General features: G+C 49.0%; 5 protein-coding genes across 5 annotated transcripts; 2 read left to right on the forward strand and 3 right to left on the reverse strand.

The window, feature by feature from the left end:
• Positions 1-975: 975 nt before the first annotated feature.
• Positions 976-1,547, forward strand: FIESC28_02232 (uncharacterized protein; the record flags this gene model as incomplete). The annotated part of the gene is made up of 2 exons (XM_031156382.1): positions 976-1,231; positions 1,294-1,547. 2 exons carry the CDS (start codon positions 976-978, stop codon positions 1,545-1,547), a joined length of 510 nt encoding a protein of 169 aa, XP_031019553.1.
• A 366-nt stretch (positions 1,548-1,913) lies between these two features.
• Positions 1,914-4,954, reverse strand: FIESC28_02233 (uncharacterized protein; the record flags this gene model as incomplete). Its single annotated transcript, XM_031156383.1, has 4 exons — positions 1,914-2,251; positions 2,304-4,244; positions 4,300-4,408; positions 4,952-4,954. The coding sequence occupies 4 exons, from the start codon at positions 4,952-4,954 to the stop codon at positions 1,914-1,916; spliced, it is 2,391 nt and encodes a 796-aa protein (XP_031019554.1).
• Positions 4,955-8,497: 3,543 nt separating this feature from the next.
• On the forward strand, positions 8,498-11,923 carry FIESC28_02234 (uncharacterized protein; the record flags this gene model as incomplete). The annotated part of the gene is made up of 6 exons (XM_031156384.1): positions 8,498-8,681; positions 8,757-8,902; positions 8,952-9,045; positions 9,099-9,327; positions 9,382-11,768; positions 11,823-11,923. The coding sequence occupies 6 exons, from the start codon at positions 8,498-8,500 to the stop codon at positions 11,921-11,923; spliced, it is 3,141 nt and encodes a 1,046-aa protein (XP_031019555.1).
• A 771-nt stretch (positions 11,924-12,694) lies between these two features.
• On the reverse strand, positions 12,695-13,862 carry FIESC28_02235 (uncharacterized protein; the record flags this gene model as incomplete). Its single annotated transcript, XM_031156385.1, has 2 exons — positions 12,695-13,454; positions 13,513-13,862. The coding sequence occupies 2 exons, from the start codon at positions 13,860-13,862 to the stop codon at positions 12,695-12,697; spliced, it is 1,110 nt and encodes a 369-aa protein (XP_031019556.1).
• Positions 13,863-14,790: 928 nt separating this feature from the next.
• On the reverse strand, positions 14,791-17,276 carry FIESC28_02236 (uncharacterized protein; the record flags this gene model as incomplete). The annotated part of the gene is made up of 2 exons (XM_031156386.1): positions 14,791-16,221; positions 16,269-17,276. The coding sequence occupies 2 exons, from the start codon at positions 17,274-17,276 to the stop codon at positions 14,791-14,793; spliced, it is 2,439 nt and encodes an 812-aa protein (XP_031019557.1).
• Positions 17,277-17,778: the final 502 nt, after the last annotated feature.

The following is a 17,778-nucleotide window of genomic DNA, read 5'->3' on the forward strand; positions in this document are numbered from 1 at the left end:
AAATGCAGAATTCCAGCGGGAAAAGGGTCTTTGTTTTGGATCGAAAGAATTGTAACATATAAATAGACTTTCCTCCCTCTTCAGTTTCCCCTTCGCGAAGGCGCATGAAAGTGCACAAAGACAGGAGAGAGGGGCCCAGGGGTATCAGAAAAGGTGACTTTCAAGTTTCGGGGTACGAAAAAGAAACGACCCCAAGAGCCGAGCTCAGGCTGCACAGACTGATCTACTATTTTTGTTTCCTATAATTTAAGCAGCCAAGTTTTCTGATGCCCCGAGTCTTTTGCCGCGACGATCTTTGCGACAGGTTACGTTACTCTCGTTTCACAGGCCAGGGGTGGCAGGGTTGGTGGTACGTTCAGCGGCTACGAGCCCAAGACAAACCACTGAAACCGACATGTATACCACCCTCTTTCTTTTTGTAAGAGGTCATCGTTACTTGGTTGGCAGAAGTGCCTGCAAAGAGGCGGCGCCTCAGCTTACTATTTCGCATATCCGAATGCCATTTTCCAATGATGCTGCATGATGGGAAAGGAGAAGCTAGGATAAGCATAACATTGAGTTCCAACCATGCAATTGCTATCTAAGGCTATCTGAGGCTAGCTGAGTATTTGATTTAGATCTACATGCTCTGTACATAGCATATGCTCGGAACTTTGGTTAGAGAGAAGTTATAGCCTTGTGTCTTGTTAAGCTTGTTCTCATTGGAGTGTTGGTCCAAGAGAGTTATCGTTGAACTTCTGGTCTTTGATTGGCATATACATAGTAGATATTGAATTCATTCTGCGAAGAGTGTCAATGTCTCAATTGATATATCCTGCCGCTTATACAGTATTAGAGTATCCATCTAATTATGGCAACTAGCTGAGCTAGGCCCCACCCCTCAACGAGCTCAGCTACTATAGCAACCTACTACTTCACCTCCAGTCTCCATATTCTTTATTTCTTCCTTTCTTCAATTCTCTTTTCTACAAAACAATGACTTCCGAAACTCTCGTCCCCGATAACTCAGCCATCTCTTCTCCTCCCGCCAAACGAGCCAAGACCGCCGCCACAATGGAAGCCCCCCCAGCCCTCCAGATCAAGAAGCTCTCCGAGAAGGGTCGTCTTCCTACTCGCGGTAGCGAATTTGCTGCTGGATACGATATCTACGCTGCCAAGGACACAACTATTCCTGCTCGTGGAAAGGCGCTTGTCGATACTGATATTAGCATGGCTGTCCCTGCTGGAACTTGTATGTTTTACATCTTCAATTGCTTGAAAACGAGAATGGCGGTCTAACAAAGTGTTTTCTAGATGGTCGTATCGCTCCCCGATCAGGTCTGGCTTCCAAGCACTTCATCGACACCGGCGCTGGTGTTATCGATGCCGATTACCGTGGCCAGGTCAAGGTTCTTCTCTTCAACCACAACGAGTCCGACTTTGAGATCAAGGAGGGTGACCGCATTGCTCAATTGATCCTCGAGCGCATCTACACACCCGAGGTTGTTGAGGTCCAGGAGCTCGAGGAGAGTGTTCGAGGTGCTGGTGGTTTCGGAAGCACTGGTTAGATAGGGAGTAGAGAATGCCAACTCTTCTCCATGGTCATGATTTAATGATTGGGGGTTTGACAAGGATATGCTACATGATAGCACAGATTAACACACTTGGGCGGTAAAGATAAAATACCAGGTTAAGCTACTTAACCAACAAAGGATAGACAAAGTCATAGAAGGAATCATAAAGATTTCCCGGCACATTCACCTCCGTGTTAAGGGTCATGGACGCTTCACATTAACATGAGACTCCAAACAACGAACAGGGACATACGTATAATGCATATGTTGAAGCTGTAGTTATTCTTCTATAATCAATCCAATGACGCCTTCGCTCCAATGCTATCAATGAGAGAAACAAATACCCGCTAGTTTCGATATCTACAAAACTACTCCCCCCGCAGCTCCCCAGCCGAAGTCGGCACCCGGTGCTTCCGCTCGAGGATTAGGAGGAAGCCCCTGTTCTCTTCTTCGAGCGTCCTCTGCTTGTTGATGGGCCTGCTGAAGCCGCTGTCGCCACCACAGAAGGAACACAAGCGAAAAGGTGATACCTATGATCAGAATGCTTTCCACGACACCATCATCGTCGCTGTTCTGACCATCGCCGAGAGCACCGTCGTATAAGTCGCCTCCGTCATAATATTCATCGTCAAAGACCTGACCCTCGGTTTGCAAGAAGTTCGCGATCCATTCCGAGAATGACCTGTCTTTCTTTGGCTCTGGAGATGATGTTAGTACATAAATCATAGACATGAAAGATGAAAGGCTTACTGGGCTCGTCTTGGATGGAGTGGATAGGCCCGTGTGTCAGTGTGTTCCAGGCGCTTCTAGCACGAAGCTTCAGAAGGCTTAGAGTCACTGGCAAGTATGCCTCCTCGTTCACCTCCAAGGCATGATCGTAGTATCTCTTAGCCAGATGGAAATCCTGAACCAAACCAATGCCATTCTCATGCATCCATGCAAGGTTAAACAACGCCTGTGCGCTCTGGGAGTAGTCGGATGCCCCGGTGTAGCACTGAACAGCCTTTGATATGTCCTCTTCAGCACCAATGCCATGGTAGTAATAGTCGCCCATCTTGACCAAGGCATCAACGTTTGATTGTCTCGATGATCGCGTCCAGTAAATAAGAGCCAGAGTTGGGTTCTGGAGGAGCTTGCTCTTCTCTAGAGGCTTCCCAAGCAGCGCCGACAGCGAAATTTTGTTTCGGACCGTGTCCAACATGTATGCCACATTGGTTTGCGCCTTTTCGTAGCCTTGCTCGGCGGCCAAAAGGTACTCAAGGAATGCAAGTTCGTAATCACCGGCCTCGTATGCAGCGTTTGCGTCAGCCCATGAGGACACCAGGGGCTCTGCTTTCTCGGCAACGCTCTTGTAATAGGTCAGTGAAGCACCGCAGACCTTCTCTCTTCCGACACCATGGTGGATCATCTCTGCAACGTAGTAATGTGCCTCGATATTGCCGTGTCTTCCGGCAAGTTCGAAATAGTTGTTGGCAATCCTAACGTCTTCCTGGCCACCCTGGTCAAGATAGAGCTGACCCATCTGTACCAGAGCCGGGGCATAATCTTGGTCAGCAGAAGACTTGAAGAGATCCATTGCTCTCTTCACATTCTCCTTCATTCCATAGCCGTGCAGCATCATCAGACCAAGGCCATGTTGGGACTGAGCATCTTGATACATGACACCGCGCTCAAACCACAGTTTTGCTTTTTCGAAGTTCTGTGGCACACCATCTCCCCTGAGATGCATACGGCCAAGATATCCAGCTGCCTTGGCTGCGATCTTTTCGACGCCTTGTTTGTGGCTCTCACGGTTACGTCCATCCTTAGTCCAATATCGAGATGCTACCAGAATAAAGTATTTTTTGGCAAGTTCGACGTCCCGCTCCAGGCCACGTTGACCATCGTAATATATGCGACCCAGATTGTAGGAAGCTTTGGAGTCTCCCTTCTGAGACATCAAGTCCAGATATTCGATCACATCGTCTATGGCGGCATTGGCATCGGAGCCAGGGCTGTGCTTGAAAGCGTTCATACCAGAGCTGGATGCACTTGCACCTTCTCCATAAATGCCTCCGTGGTTATCGGAAATTCGCCATGACTGGTGAACCCAGGATCGACCGCCAGGAGGTCCCGCCCGATACCAAGTTATAGCTTTATCTGCAACGCCTTTGTAGTATTTCACTGCTGTCTCACAGTTCTTGGTTGTCCCAATGCCGGCATGATGTCTGAAACCCGTTGCCATTTGAGCCCGAGCATCGCCGCGAACAGCAGCAAAGGTGTAGTAAAGTAGGGCCTTGGCTTGATCGCGCTCTACTACATTGCCGACTCCTGTAGAATAGTATACTCCGAGCATGTACTGAGCTGTCGTATTTCCGTATACACTGGCAAGTTGATGGTAGTTGTTGAACGCCACTTCGAGGTTTCTCGGATGACTGTAGTTGCCGAAGAAATTGATCTCGGCAAGAAGGTAGAGGGCGTCGGAGTTGTTTTGTCGTGCTGCCTGCTCGAGAAGTTCAACCGCGTTTGACACGGCGCCATCAACAGGTGTCTCATGCGATTGCGATGGGGCGGTTACGGGGCTAGATGGGATAGCCTTCAACACGTAACGCAGAACGGTTCCTACAAGACCTGAAGGTCTTCGCTTTCGACGATGTAAAGGTTGGGGAGCTTTAGCAAGCTCTATTCTTGCAGCATCAACCAGCTCTGCTCCTATCAATTGTCAATATCTTTGCGCTTCTGTCGATGTTGGTGAGATTAATCGTACCGTGCTGCGGGCCAGTATGATGGCCTTGGTCAACAGCCACATCAGTCTTTGGGGAGGCAACATGTTGGTTTTGGCCATTTCCTTGCAGATTTTGGTCATTATATGTTTCCTGATAATGTTTAACGTTGGTACAGAGTCCTGAGGTCGCCTGCCAGAGCACTAATAGAGAGGTCAGTAAGCTTAGTTACCAGCTGTCGCGTGTACCAGCGAGATGCGAGATGGTGGACTAACGGAGGACCCAAACGAATGATTGTCGCATCTTTGGCAGCTGCTATGTGCCTAATAAACCAATTTTGATGTAGAGCATGGCTATACTACAGAGTAGTATGTAGATGCGAATCAACAGTGTTAAAGAGTTACCAGCTGTCCAGTTGAGTTGGAAGGTCGAATGAGGTAATGCGAGTTGGGTCCCGCAGCTAACCTGAAGGGGGAAGGCGCAAGTAGAGCTGCATGGCTGAGTCAGCATTCTCTAGCCAGGAACCGAAACCAACCCAATACTTGCATGTGCCATGATGAGACATCAGAGAACATATTGACTGATTGACCTCAATTTTGGCCGGTATTTATTATATCACTTGGCTATAGCAGCCATAAGCGCACAGTCATGAACTGAAACCAAGTTGAAGTCCAAACGGAATCATGAAGTACTTACCATCTTAAACGCAAATGAGTATCTTATGATCGACCTTGAGCATTTGTATTGTAAGGCAATAGTAGTAAGGGCATAAGACCAACTTTATCATGCGTTGGGTCTTTTCTTTTATGGCACTGATCGAGCGTAGTTGACAGCATACGTAGAATTGTAGCTATTGTGTAGACTCCATGCTGGTATCCCCGAGTTACCGAAATAGAATTTGGTTGTTAACATTACAAGGCATAACTTTGATAGACTAGCACGTGTTAAGAGCTTCGGTTATGATATTAACAGCCTACATACTTGCGAAACTGTCGGGTAATTTCACAATAAAAAGAAACCGCCTCTTGTGGGTTTAAATCTCGAACTTTTAACTTACTGACATCCGTTTACTATAACAACGATTACATGAGTGCAATATTACAGTTCGAAGTAATTCAATATCCGCTATGAAGTTGATGAGGGTGATTCGAGTGGTTTAGTCTTGTTCTTCAGTGCCTTTGTTGATAAGAAAAGGGATGAGACCAAGTTCTGGGTATTCTTGATGTAGACTCTTGGTGCTACGACTGGAATTATCACTGGTGTTGATGAGATTCTCTGCGAAGTAGGTAAGGGTAGTGAGTAAGTGAAACCTAAAGTTCCACTACGAGAAAAGTAGGATTCTTGTATATGTGAAGGATAAAATACTGAGTACAATGTAGTATTATGGTGGTTGAATTGCATTCAACAGGCCCTACATTGACTTACATATGCTTTGCATTCTCTCCATTATGGATGAATCTGTACAGCAAGGGTATGGATGGATATGTAGTATATCTGAGACGGCGTGCCTCGTTTTCCATATTGTTCTCGAAGATCCAACGCACTACCGAATTAGTCCTATTCACCCGTCGCCTAACTGTCGGCACAAGCCAGCAGACAGTCAATGGCAGAGCCTCACCTTCGCAAATCTTCGCTCTAAACAGCACATCAATATATGTCCTACAAGTTCGCCTTGCTATCTTGCGTCATCCATGTTGAGCAGAATCGCATTGCCAACTCATCGCGGCGATCTGAAAATCTTTTTAGCAGATTTTAGTTATAAGAAGACCACTCACAAAGGCCCTGCAAGGACAGGGACTTTGCTGCGAGAGGGTGGGATGAAGATGCGCTGTCCATGCCAACTCACATCCACGACGCCCGAGCTACCGGTACAGCATGCAGCGATTGGATAGCAATTGCAGAAAGCCATCGCGGATGAGCGGCTATATTTGGACACTTCAGGGCTGGAAACAGTTTCATGTTCGTCATTTGAGATATGGCGTTGGGTAGTCTGAACGGAACGGGTGTTCCTGGCGAGGCATGGAGTATCCCAGATGAATACGATCAGCTCATCCACGAGCTGGAGTACAAAAGAGTAACTTGACCGGCTGAAAGCGGGGATTCAAAGAGTGAAAGGACAGAAATCGCCGCCCGTGACGTGGAGCATGGTGTTGGTAGGCTGAAGACTGCTTAATATGAACGGTGATATTGACAGGGAATGTTGCAGACGGCTGTGGCTTTAACGTTTTTGTTTTTGACAGGCCTTAAGGGTTTGGTTCCTTTAGGCACTGAAATCGCGAAACATTGGCGTCGAGCGGCTGGTAATGACTTTGTACTGAAGCGGAATTAAACAAGTAATCGCTGGCTGTGGTCATCTTGGAGAGCTTGAAATCATGGTAAGCTAAAACGCCCATTATAATTTGGCGTCCAACCATGGCGCCAAGATGGCCACGCTTGTAGGGGCTTTGGCGGTAATTACCCCTGTCCATCATCCCGAGTTTGGGACCTGGTTGATGAAGCTTAGTTGACCTCCACTGTAAGCGAAGGCTTTTTGATTTATATCTATCATTTGCTCATTATCGTAGTTTACGAGATCGACAACTCTATATCTGCAATGTTCATCACAGACTTCTGCAAGCCATTGATCACATGTAGAAAACAAATTGGGAGCTACATGACTTGTCGGTACCTGTGAGGCCATCCAATAATTAATTACACACGGTCAGCCCGCTCGCTCGATGTAATTAAAAACCAGAACTTTAAGGAACGTTAAGCTCCACTCGTCTAATGAAGCCTTGACCCTGTGCAACGGCTCAATCCCGTCTGCTAGTGCCAGCTGATCCAATGGTTATCACTGGTGTGCTTCTTTCTGTGACTCTCATCATTTCTTGTCGAGGGACCCTTTTAGAGAGGGCCTGCACCTGCTTGGCTGTGACTGGCGTAAACTAGAGAGTTGTGCATCATGATTCTCAGCCTCATGCATGGCAGTCAAGTTACAGCGCACAGCTGCTGTGATACCTTGACGGATACACTTGGTGTCCTGTCCCTGAGTCTCTCTTGTTGTACAGCATCACCGTTGTGACAATAGGTCTTGTAGTCGAAGACTTGACTCAGCTAACGAGCCGAATGAAGAAGATCTACTGAACGGATCTGTAGATGTCTCATATTGGATCTATGGTTACTTTTGTCTATCTTATCTTATGCACTCATCAAACGAAGTAACAGCCCCTCTCCTAAATCATCTCTTTTAGATACTAGGCCCATGTCATTTTCATGCTCTGCTCTGGGCAATGTTATTATCACTTCGCCCCAACCCGGCCAGTCCAGCCCTGTCTGGCGTGAAGAAGCCCAGCCCAGTTCCCAATCTTAGGTATTAGTGCTTTTCTGCTTTTTCCTCTCGCTATTTCCTCTGATACGTACCTCTCGCTACCAACACTGGATGAATGATGAACCTGGTCGCGCATCCCCGTCGCCCCTGAAAGCGCGGTCCCCCATTCCCACTGTCACCCTCTCGTTGCTTGTCTTCCTCTCATATGGAGACTCACTTTCCCACTCGATCTGTCTTTCTCCTCTTTCCATGATTCTATCTTTTCTTTCTACCTTCTATTTTCATCTCTTCTCTTTGAACCCCCTGGTTTAGAGCCCCTCCTTTACAGTACTTGTACTTTTTGTCTTCTCTCGTTTCGATACCCAGTAAGTTTAGAAATACTTTTTCCAGAAAAACCCAATATCTGCAGAGGGGAAAAAAGGGTCCCTGACCAGGTACCTATACGACAGTCCAGTATTAACTGCGACTGCGAGTGCAACTGCACCAATCTTGTCCAGTCGCCCAAACCCACCCAACTTTTGACCTTTGGCTCATCTGCCGCAGGTGCGCATCAAAACTGCCCGATGCCCACCTTCCCTGACTTACACGTCTCGCATTGTCTTGCGTGCAGCATCTTCAACAAACCCCGTCGTCATCATTCTTATGCTGATAACTTTCTCAAACAGAACCTGTAGATCGAGTTTTCCCTCTTTCAATCTCCGCTAGCTACCAACAAAAGAAAAACTTGCCGTTTGCAGACCCAGCTGGGAAATTATCAGAATACCACCTAGTCGCCTTTAAGCCAATTCTCTCCAAGATTACTACCCCCCTATTCAAAGATATTTCGAATCGACTCGACGTCACCTTTCCTACTCGCCGTGCATGAGATTTCGCTACGGTTCTTTTCTAATTCCCGATTTCGAATAATTTTTTTATTTTTTTAGCCATCGCCCACTATGGCCGGCCTATTTTCTCGCCTCAAGGGCAAGGATGGCAAGTCCAAGAAGAAAGGCGCAAACGACTCCGAAAATGAGCAACCAACAAAACCACAATGGACAGATGCTTGGGCACGAACAAACGTTGAACCTGAGGAGGTTCACGAACTGATCCGGTGTTGTACGGAGGAGCTCAAGGCACGAGGTACGCCACCTGTGACATAAAATCTCCTACAAGGCATTTTATGCACAATATGCTGATTATCATGTCCTACTCTAGGCCTCGACCACCCATTCCTCCTATTGCCATATCGTCCGACCTCCGATCCCAGTGCTGTGCGCTCATTCATTCGCCATTTCTTCGAGTCCCATGCCACTCTGCGGGGTGAACAATTGACACAAGAGCTGCGTATGACAGAGCCTATGGTAAGTAATTTGCAGAGAAGGGCCCTCATAGTAACTGACTTTATGATAGGTGGTTTCTGGTGTAGCAAAATGGTGTTGGAGTCGGCTTCAGGGCGGTATTGTTGGCTGGGATGCATACGAGCTATTCAAAGTGGGAGAAGTTGGTAAGTGTCTTGTATTTGCAATCACAAGCTGCATATGTGCTGATTTACTCCAGACTCGAACATGGCCCGAGATTCTTTCAAGACCTTCATTCCCATCAGTGTTGAGAACGGTGCCCGCCAACGCATCATCTTCGACTTCTTCGATCTCCTAGCAGCTGTCGCAGCACATGGAAAGTCAAATGGTCTCGGTGGACGAAAGCTTTCGCGAATGGCGGCATGGTGGACATTCGAGCACAAGGATACCAAGAAGGGGTTCGAAGGGGGATACGACCACTGGCTTCGGTAAGCTACCCTCAAAGTTGCTACCTCCATTTATCATGGCTAACCAGAAATCAGTGCTGCCGATGCGACAAGCCACATGTTCTTCGCTTTCCTCCGATCTCTATCGCCTGAACAAAACGTCACTGGTATTACAATGCTGCCCAGATCCCTTCAGAAGCTCCTTCAAGAAACCGAGTACCCTCCTCAACGACCCGAACTTATGATGACCAAGACGTATAAGGTTGTCATGATTGTGGACACAGTATCGCCAACCCCTTTTGCTCTGTTACGAAGAGCCAACCACTTCCAATATCGCGATGAGGACCGCGCGCTCCAGGAGTTCTCCGAGTTTGAGGATCCCGTACAGGCCTTGACTGATGAGTGTCGTCGTGTTCTTAAGGCCATCTCTGGCGCCAATCAGTCACAGGCCTCAAGCTCTAAGCATTCTACGAGCTTGCGCGATGCATCCTGGTCGAGATTTGAGGACATTGGCTTTTCCACTACCTTGGATGAGGAAGAGGATGACGATGACAGCGCCCTGGCCTACAAGCGACAGCCACCGGCTCTAAGAAGAACACCCGCCTCCGGCAATGGATTGGATCGACCGACAACTCCCTCATGGGCTGATTTTCTCTCTGCAGGTTTCGTAGATGAGAACCAAGGCGCGCGACAGAATTTGCTTCTGCCTCCTGACAAAGTTCTACCTCCCCTTGAAACACAAAGACAGCACAGTTCCCAATCTCACCGACCCCGACTTGAACATGATCAGTCTCTCGAGCCAGGTGAGCTCGCAAGCATCACAACACTCCCACTCGACGACTCATTCTGGTGGGTTTGGATGGCCAGTCTTGCTCCCGAAGAGACTGCAGAGCGTAAATCTGCCTTTGGTCGATGCGCTGTTATCGAGACCAAGATTACTAGTGGTCGCTGGCTAGTAATGGAGGAAATGGTGGCCGGCGCAGCACCTGAGCCCCAGGAGGGCGCTTACATTGCAGAGAAGAAGGGATTCTTCAGCTGGACGAAGCGTGGAAAAGGCCTTGGTCGCCGAAAGTCGACAGCCAACAAATCAGTTGACAACATAGGCCAAGGCACCAGCAAGACCAGCATTGGTCCTGATACTCATGCCCGAATCCAAGCCAAGGCTGCCCAGCTTCGTGCACAGGAGCAACAGGAGAAGAAACTGGCCTCGCAGCCCTTGTACCAACGTCGTGGTCGAACAGATGCTGAGCTTATGGCGGAAAAGACTAACAGTGTTCTAACCCTTCAGCCCACCATCATCGGCGAGGCTTCATCAGCATTGAAATGGGTATCCAAGTATGACAAGGGAACAATTAAGGATTTTTACCTTGCCAACAACAATGCTGGCCGTGGAAACATGGTATCGCCCATTCCCTCTGAGAGTATGAACGATGCTGCTTCCCACAATGGCGTACAGGCTCAGGAGCAACCTCCACAGGTGCCCGTTAAGGATGTGGTATCACCTATTACCTCCCCCACATTTTCCTCCCATGCTCCCAGTGAGGTGCTCCGCAAACCAGTTCCTCAGCCGGAGCTGCCCACTGCTGCTGCGCCCGAACAAGCTGCGCCAGAGCCTGCCCAGGCGCCTCCTCCCGTTCCTGTCCAAGAGACCGCCCCCGAACCTGCTCATGAGCATGTGCCTGAGCCACAAAGGCCTGTCAGCCCTATGAGCCCTATGCCACCTCCTAAGGACGATGAACCTATCCAAGATGTTTCTCGTGAAGGCATGGTCTCGCCCACCCCATCAAGCCCTGAGAACAAGAAGAAGAAGAAACTTCAGAAGGCAGAAAAGGAAAACCGTGGTTTCCGTAAGCTCTTCCGTAAGAACAGAAGCTCCAAGGTGCCAGACGATGCTGCTGCGAATGTTCATGCCTTCCTTCGCCAGAACCAAGCAACTCCAGAGCCACCTCAACAGACTCCTACTCCGGCAGACACACCTGAGCAGATGGCTCCTGCTCAGAAGGTCCAACCTGAGGAGACCCCTGAGGCCCCTACGCCTGCCGCTGAGTTTGTAACACCTATGGAGGAGCCTATTGAGCGTGTCGACACGCCTCAGAAGAACCCTGAGATTATTGAGCCCACCATGGACCAGTCACAGATTCCTATGGGTGCTAAGGACTCTCCTGCTCAGAACTCTGTCCCTCGGTTCAACCAGGGTCCCCTTGAGGAACAACCAGCCTTTGCTCCCGATTCGGATGACGAGGACGACGCCACGCCTCCCCCTATTCCACGATCTCCTCGCCACTCTCCTCAAATCGGAGGTCCATCCCAGTCTGAGGAGAAGTTGAGTCACAGCGCAGGCCCAGGTGTTCAAGACCGATGGGCCCAGATTCGAAAGAACGCTGCCGAAAGAGCTGCTACACGTCCTGATGAGCAGTTGAGGCCAACCTACAGTCACAGCAACAGGACTGGAGACAATGACGATGATACAAGTGGGGAAGAGAGTAAGTCCATGCGAAACCCCTTGAAGATAACTAGAAACACTAACACGTATCCAGCCATTGAATCTCGTGTCGCCCGAATCAAGGCTCGTGTCGCCGAGTTGACGAACAACATGGAGGGCACAAATGGACCCCAGCCCCAGAACACTCGTTACTAAGAAGCTTGTGGTCAACTCAAGCCTTGACTTACTGACACGAACGACGTCTTGCCCCTTACATGACCTCGCGACGACGTGACACATCTACGAGACACATTTTGCAAGCCCTGCACACGCCTAATACCAGCAGCCAACGCTGATTTGTTTCTTCATTTCCTCGGGTGTTATTTGATATCCCATGTTTTTATTTTCTTTGCTTGATATATGATACCACTAGGGATGCAGCCAGAGGAAGGGCAGTGCGGATCTTGATAGTTATAGGGGAAGAACGGAAGGCTGAGAGGGCTGGATGGGCCTTCCAATTGCTATAAAATCCTGTAATTAAGTATGTGTTTATTCGATCGAAGTGTTCTCTCATAAGCTCTGTCGTCCGATGTTCTTTATACTTCTATATCTGATTTGGGCTATCATTCTTCTACGATCGATGTAACCATAATCACTCTGGTCCCTGAAACACATTGAGTTGCCTTGGTTGCTTGTGGCGTGCCCGTCTACATCGAATGTTGTCACGGAAAGAATCTGGGGCTGTACCAGTATTTCAACATCATACTCATTTTTTATTTTGTTTTCGCTCGCCGAGACTCATTATACCATAATCCATATGCATAGATTCCCGAGGATCCTTCATTGTACCCTGACTAGAAAGTCATATCCATATATCCTTTCATACCTTACACCAGTACCCTTATCCTATCCTCAGTGTTTGAACGCCGTCATAATACGTACACGCCAGTATTGAAAACCTTAAACAAGCCAATTACAACGACAGCCTTACTTTTTCTTTCCGTTCTCCTCTTCCTCGGCTAATCTGAGGGCCTCTTCCAGAGCTTCCTCATCCTCGTCGTAGTCAGCGTCGTTCTCCTTGTTCTCTTCTACCTTCTTGGCAACCTCGGGCTTGGCCTTCTCAATGGCATCAGCCTTCTTCTCGGCTGCCTTGGCCTCTTTCTCATCAGACTCCTTGACGGGAGCCTTGGTGGATGCACCGGGCCCTAGAGCCCAGTCGATCTCGCCATCGGGTCCGTATCGCTGTACTAGCCAGTCATTGGCCTTCTTGAAATGATTGCAATCGAAGAAGCCGCGGGAAGCACTGAGGGGACTAGGGTGGACGCTCTGTAGGACGAGATGCTTGACACGATCGATCTTTTGCACGCGCTTGCCAGCCGGTGTTCCCCAGGCCATGAAGACGACACCCCTTGTCCTCTTCTGGGCAACAATGTCGATGACCTTTTGCGTGAGACGTTCCCAACCTCTGTTAGAGTGGGAGTTGGCCTCGTGAGCTCGGACTGTGAGGCAAGTGTTCAACATGAGGACGCCGCGGTCTGCCCAAGGAGTGAGGAGACCTCCGCGGTTTGGCGGTGGCTCGAACGTGGGGTAGTCCTTCTTGAGAGCAATGTACATGTTCTTGAGAGAAGGCGGCGCAGGAGTCGGAGGGCGAACGGAGAATGCTAGTCCGTGGGCTTGGTTGTCGTTGTGGTAGGGATCTTGGCCGACGATGACGACTTTAACATTGTTAAAGGGAGTATGACGGGACCTAAGAAGCACGAATTAGATATACTGCAAGGTCAATGGCATATGAATTGAAAGCTTACCATGAGTAAATATCCTCCCTCGGAGGAAAGATCTTTCGACTAGAATTCATCTCGCGATCCAAGAATCGCTTCAAGTCAAGAAACTCCTTGGACACAAGCTCATCCTTCAAGTGTCCCAGCCAACTGTCATCAAGGGTATCGATCTCGAGTTGCAAAAGCTCCTTCTGCTCAGGCTTCAGAGAAGCCACCCACTTGGCCTTGTCAAACTTGGCGACCGGCGCAGGCGTACAAGCAGTACCAACAGCAGGCTTGGGAGCTGCACCAAAGAACGAAGCAATGTTACCATCCGCTTTGGGTTTCTTCGAGTCGTTGCCCGCTGCGGCACCGGCCTTGCGTTTGAGCGCTGACATGGCGAAGAATCGTGCGTGGAGACGAAGGGAAGAGTGCACGCTAAGCCCTCGATACGAGGGAGGGACTCTTGCGACGAGAGCTCGTGCAGGAAGAATTCTGGGCTGAAGTGAAAGCGTTTGAGGAATCAATTGATATTGAGAATATCAAGATAGGTCGTAAAGACTCAATGCAATAGTATAATGAGCAGAAGGGAGATTTACATGAGAATTTTGGAGTAGTAAAGTGGTGATGCAAGACCAAGGGGTTAGTGAAGGTTAGTTTAAAAGCACGAACGACGCGTTAAGTAGAACGCGGTAGCCCCAGCGCTAAGCTAGTTTTCTCAGATCGAGCGGGCGACCTGGACCTGAATGTGATGGAGAGTGATACTTTAGTAGTGCGATCCCTGGGTGGTTGGGGCCTGGAACTAGCAGGGATAGCTTAAGCACTAGCGAGCCACGGCGCCATTCTGTCAGGCAGATGAGCAAGCATGGTGTTTGTACAACTTCACGGTAGAAAGACTGAATACTTGAAGTTCGAGTAGTTTCAACAATCAATTGTATTGCCATGGCCTCTATTTCTAGGGCGAGATTTCAAATCCTGTTCTGTTGTTTCGTATGAATATTGGAACCTCAGCTTCATATCGAGCAACTTATCAGCTGAAGAGTGGATATGAGTCAAAGTAAATGGTTTCTATCGAACGTGAATACGGTACGAGCACTCGGACATGCGGTGTAAGCACAATGGTTGCTGGTATTGATCCATCATGTTTGTCTACAGTAAGCCATTGTATAGTCAAACAGCAGCGTGAAGAAGAGTCCTGCAATTTATCGAGATCTGCATATCGATGTATGGATCTCAATATCTGTTCTGTAAAGCCCTTGTCATCCCATCTACATTTCTATGCCCATACAAGTCATTCGTAAGCCGAAACAGACTGTCGATAGCCGCTTATTTAGTACTGTGGTCACTATCATAGCTCACCATGGCAATATGAGTATACTCCTCGTCGTCCGTAACATTTGACTCAGGTGTAAAGGGTCGTTGCTGGTGGGTGTCATGAGAAGACTCAATGGGACGTCTTGTTGAAGAAGGGTTCGACTCCTGGCCAGCTCCAACGGGTCGGCGAGGAATGGCAGGCTTCTCTCCTTGCTGGGGTTCGGTAGGACGTCGAGGCAACGGTGGTGTAACCTCATCGCTGCCTGCTCCTGACTGGGCCTCGCTAGCGACAGGCCTTCGAGGAAGTTGTGGCGCTTCCTCCTTGTCCTGACCGACAGGTCGTCGGGGAAGAGGTGGGTTTTCAGATACAGGAGCCTTCTCCTGCTTCTCTTGACCCGGAGTTTGAGAAGGTGATACAAGAGCCGGAGGGGAAATATTAAGTCCATGGAGATCCTTCTCAATCTGCTCTTGGCTGGGTGACTGGGGCTTGTCCTGTCCCTCCATCGAGGTACCTTCAAAGTCGATCAATTCACCCTCAGCATGGCGGTCCTTCATAAGAATGAGCTCATCCTTCTCGATCTCGGATGTAGCCTTGATACCAACAAATCCACACTTGTTGAGAATCTCGCCAATAAGGTCGGGGTATCGAAGATGTCCACTGACAGTGTCACTCAAGTCCAGGTTCTGGATGCCGTCAACTTCCTGAATTCCTTGCAGGCCAGAGACGCCCATGGAGAGACTATGAGCACGGTAGACAAAACCAAGAATCAAGTCATTCTCTGAGAAAACGTTGAAAATCTTTCCAGAGACAACGGTGCGGAGAGTTCGCCAGTGAGGAGGAGCCGAAGGAGCGGGAGCACCGATGATGACAACAGAATCAATAAGACCAAAGGCATGTCGCTCGGCGAGGGACTGTAAGCAAGCATGAATGGCGGTAGCGCCCAGAGAATAACCGACCAGTGTTACAGGGCGTTCTCCTTGGACCTTGTTGATAAGAGCATCAGCGAGTAGTTGTCCTGCCTTTCGAGATCGGTTGTGAGCGTGACCAAAGGGGTTGTCGACGTTAGAGGCAGCGGCGAGTAACTGGATAGGCCAAAGTGCAGCAAGAAGTGTAGCGAAGACGGTACGCTTGAGCACCTCCATTTTGAGCTTTTTCCAGGCGAAAGATTCAACCATGTTTCGTAGTGCGTGTCCAAGAGCGATGAGAGACTTCATTTCGTAACGAAGGGCAAAGACCTCAGAGTCGTCACTGAGAATACGCCAGGGTTTAGTAACATCATCCTCATCGCGTAGCCAGCCGTTGATACCAATTGTAACTCGTAAACGCCGCTCTTGTGCTTGTGCTTGGTCCTGTTCGGCGTTGAATATTTCGCCCCATTCTCCCTTGAGAGGGATGAAGCTAAAGTCTTCAACTTCTTTTGCGTACTTGTCCACCATTTCGCCCTGGTTCATGTTAGCTTGTGTAAAGAGGAAGATTCAAGATCACATACCGTCATTTTACCACCGTAGGCACCGAATAGAGCACCTACAAGGGCACCGTTCATCCAAAAGATACCAAGGAAACTCGCAACACCTCCCAAACCGACACCACCAAGAACACTTCCAACAGCACCTGCAACTAGAGGAGCTGCCAAACCACCAGTGACGCCAATAACGGCTGCTCCCGCGACGGACGCAAGACCAACTTTCCAGAACCGACTAACTTTGTTTTCCTCTCGACGCTTGGCTGCTTCAGCTTCAGCAGACATAACCTCCTGCTGCTTGTCTTTGTCCTTGGAGGATTCCAAGAGAGTCTTCGCAATTTCTATCTCCTCCTTGATGATGAAAGTCTGGGACAGCTCCAAGGATGAAGCGAGGTACAGCGCCAGAGCTCGAGTATGGGCAGAGTACTTGCCCGTAGATAGAAGGAGCAGCAGGATACATGAGACAGCCTCACGTCTATCAGCCGCAGGGATGGTTGTCAGTCTGGTTGGAACTGGGTGGTACAGAGATTGGAGAGAAGCAAGATCTGCAGATTTGTCGACCTTGACCTCGCCAAAACTCATAAGATCTTCACCCTCTTCTGGGGTACTAAGCTTCTTCTTCTCGGCAGCTTCTTGGTGCTTGCGTCTCTCATCTTGGATTTTATGATCATCCTTAACACGAACAATCTCTTCAAGTTTTGGCATGAATTCCTTCTTCCATCCTTTCATGTGCTTGATCGCAGCCTTTTGGATACGCAATGCCTGCGCTGACGGCTTGTTTGGCTGCTGCTGCTCTTGAGCCTTCTTGTAGAAGTCTTCGTTCTTAGGTGTTGAAGATCTCCCTTCGTCCCTGGGTGTCGAAGCCCCACTCTCATCTCGAGGAGTTGATAGAACAGGACCCAAGTCATCGTCAAATGCCTGGAGCTGATCAATCATGTAAGAAGTGATCTCATCCACGAGCTGCAAGAGGGCTTGACGCCGCGCGGGATTGAGAGTGATAACGATCTGACGAGGGTCAGAACATGTTGGCGCCATATTGATGGACAAAACGAAATCGCAGATAGCGATGTTGTTTGGATAGCTCCTGTAAGTCTGCCTAGTGGGGGCCTGTTGGTCTTATAGCAGGAATGGACCTGTGATGTCAAGAGGGGTCCTAGCCCCAAGCTGGGCCTTCAAGTGCAGAACCAGTCTGGCCTTAGGCAGGCTATATATGTGGCCTGGCCGTGCTGTGCTGTTGGTTGTAGTGAGGATCCTAACTCGTAGGCTGAGCTGAAACGAGCTGAGGCCTTGGTGTAAGGTACAAGTGGACCGTTGCTGGCGGTTGGTTCAACGTACCTATGAGGTAACCACCGAAGGATTGCTCAGCCTCTGTCACGTGCAGCACAATAATAGGACTGCGACAATGAGAGTAATGAGTAAATTGAGATGGAAACTGAATCTTCCAGGAACGCCTTTTAATAAATGGCTTAAGATGCTGTCTTTTTAAAATGGTTGTGGCGCCTTAAGCTCCATCTGATCGCTGGAGGCTTGCAGATCC

The sequence above is a fragment of the Fusarium coffeatum genome (genome assembly GCF_003316985.1).
Source record: "Fusarium coffeatum strain FIESC_28 chromosome Unknown BRIP53273_contig_49, whole genome shotgun sequence".
NCBI classification, from domain to species: Eukaryota; Fungi; Ascomycota; class Sordariomycetes; order Hypocreales; family Nectriaceae; genus Fusarium; species Fusarium coffeatum.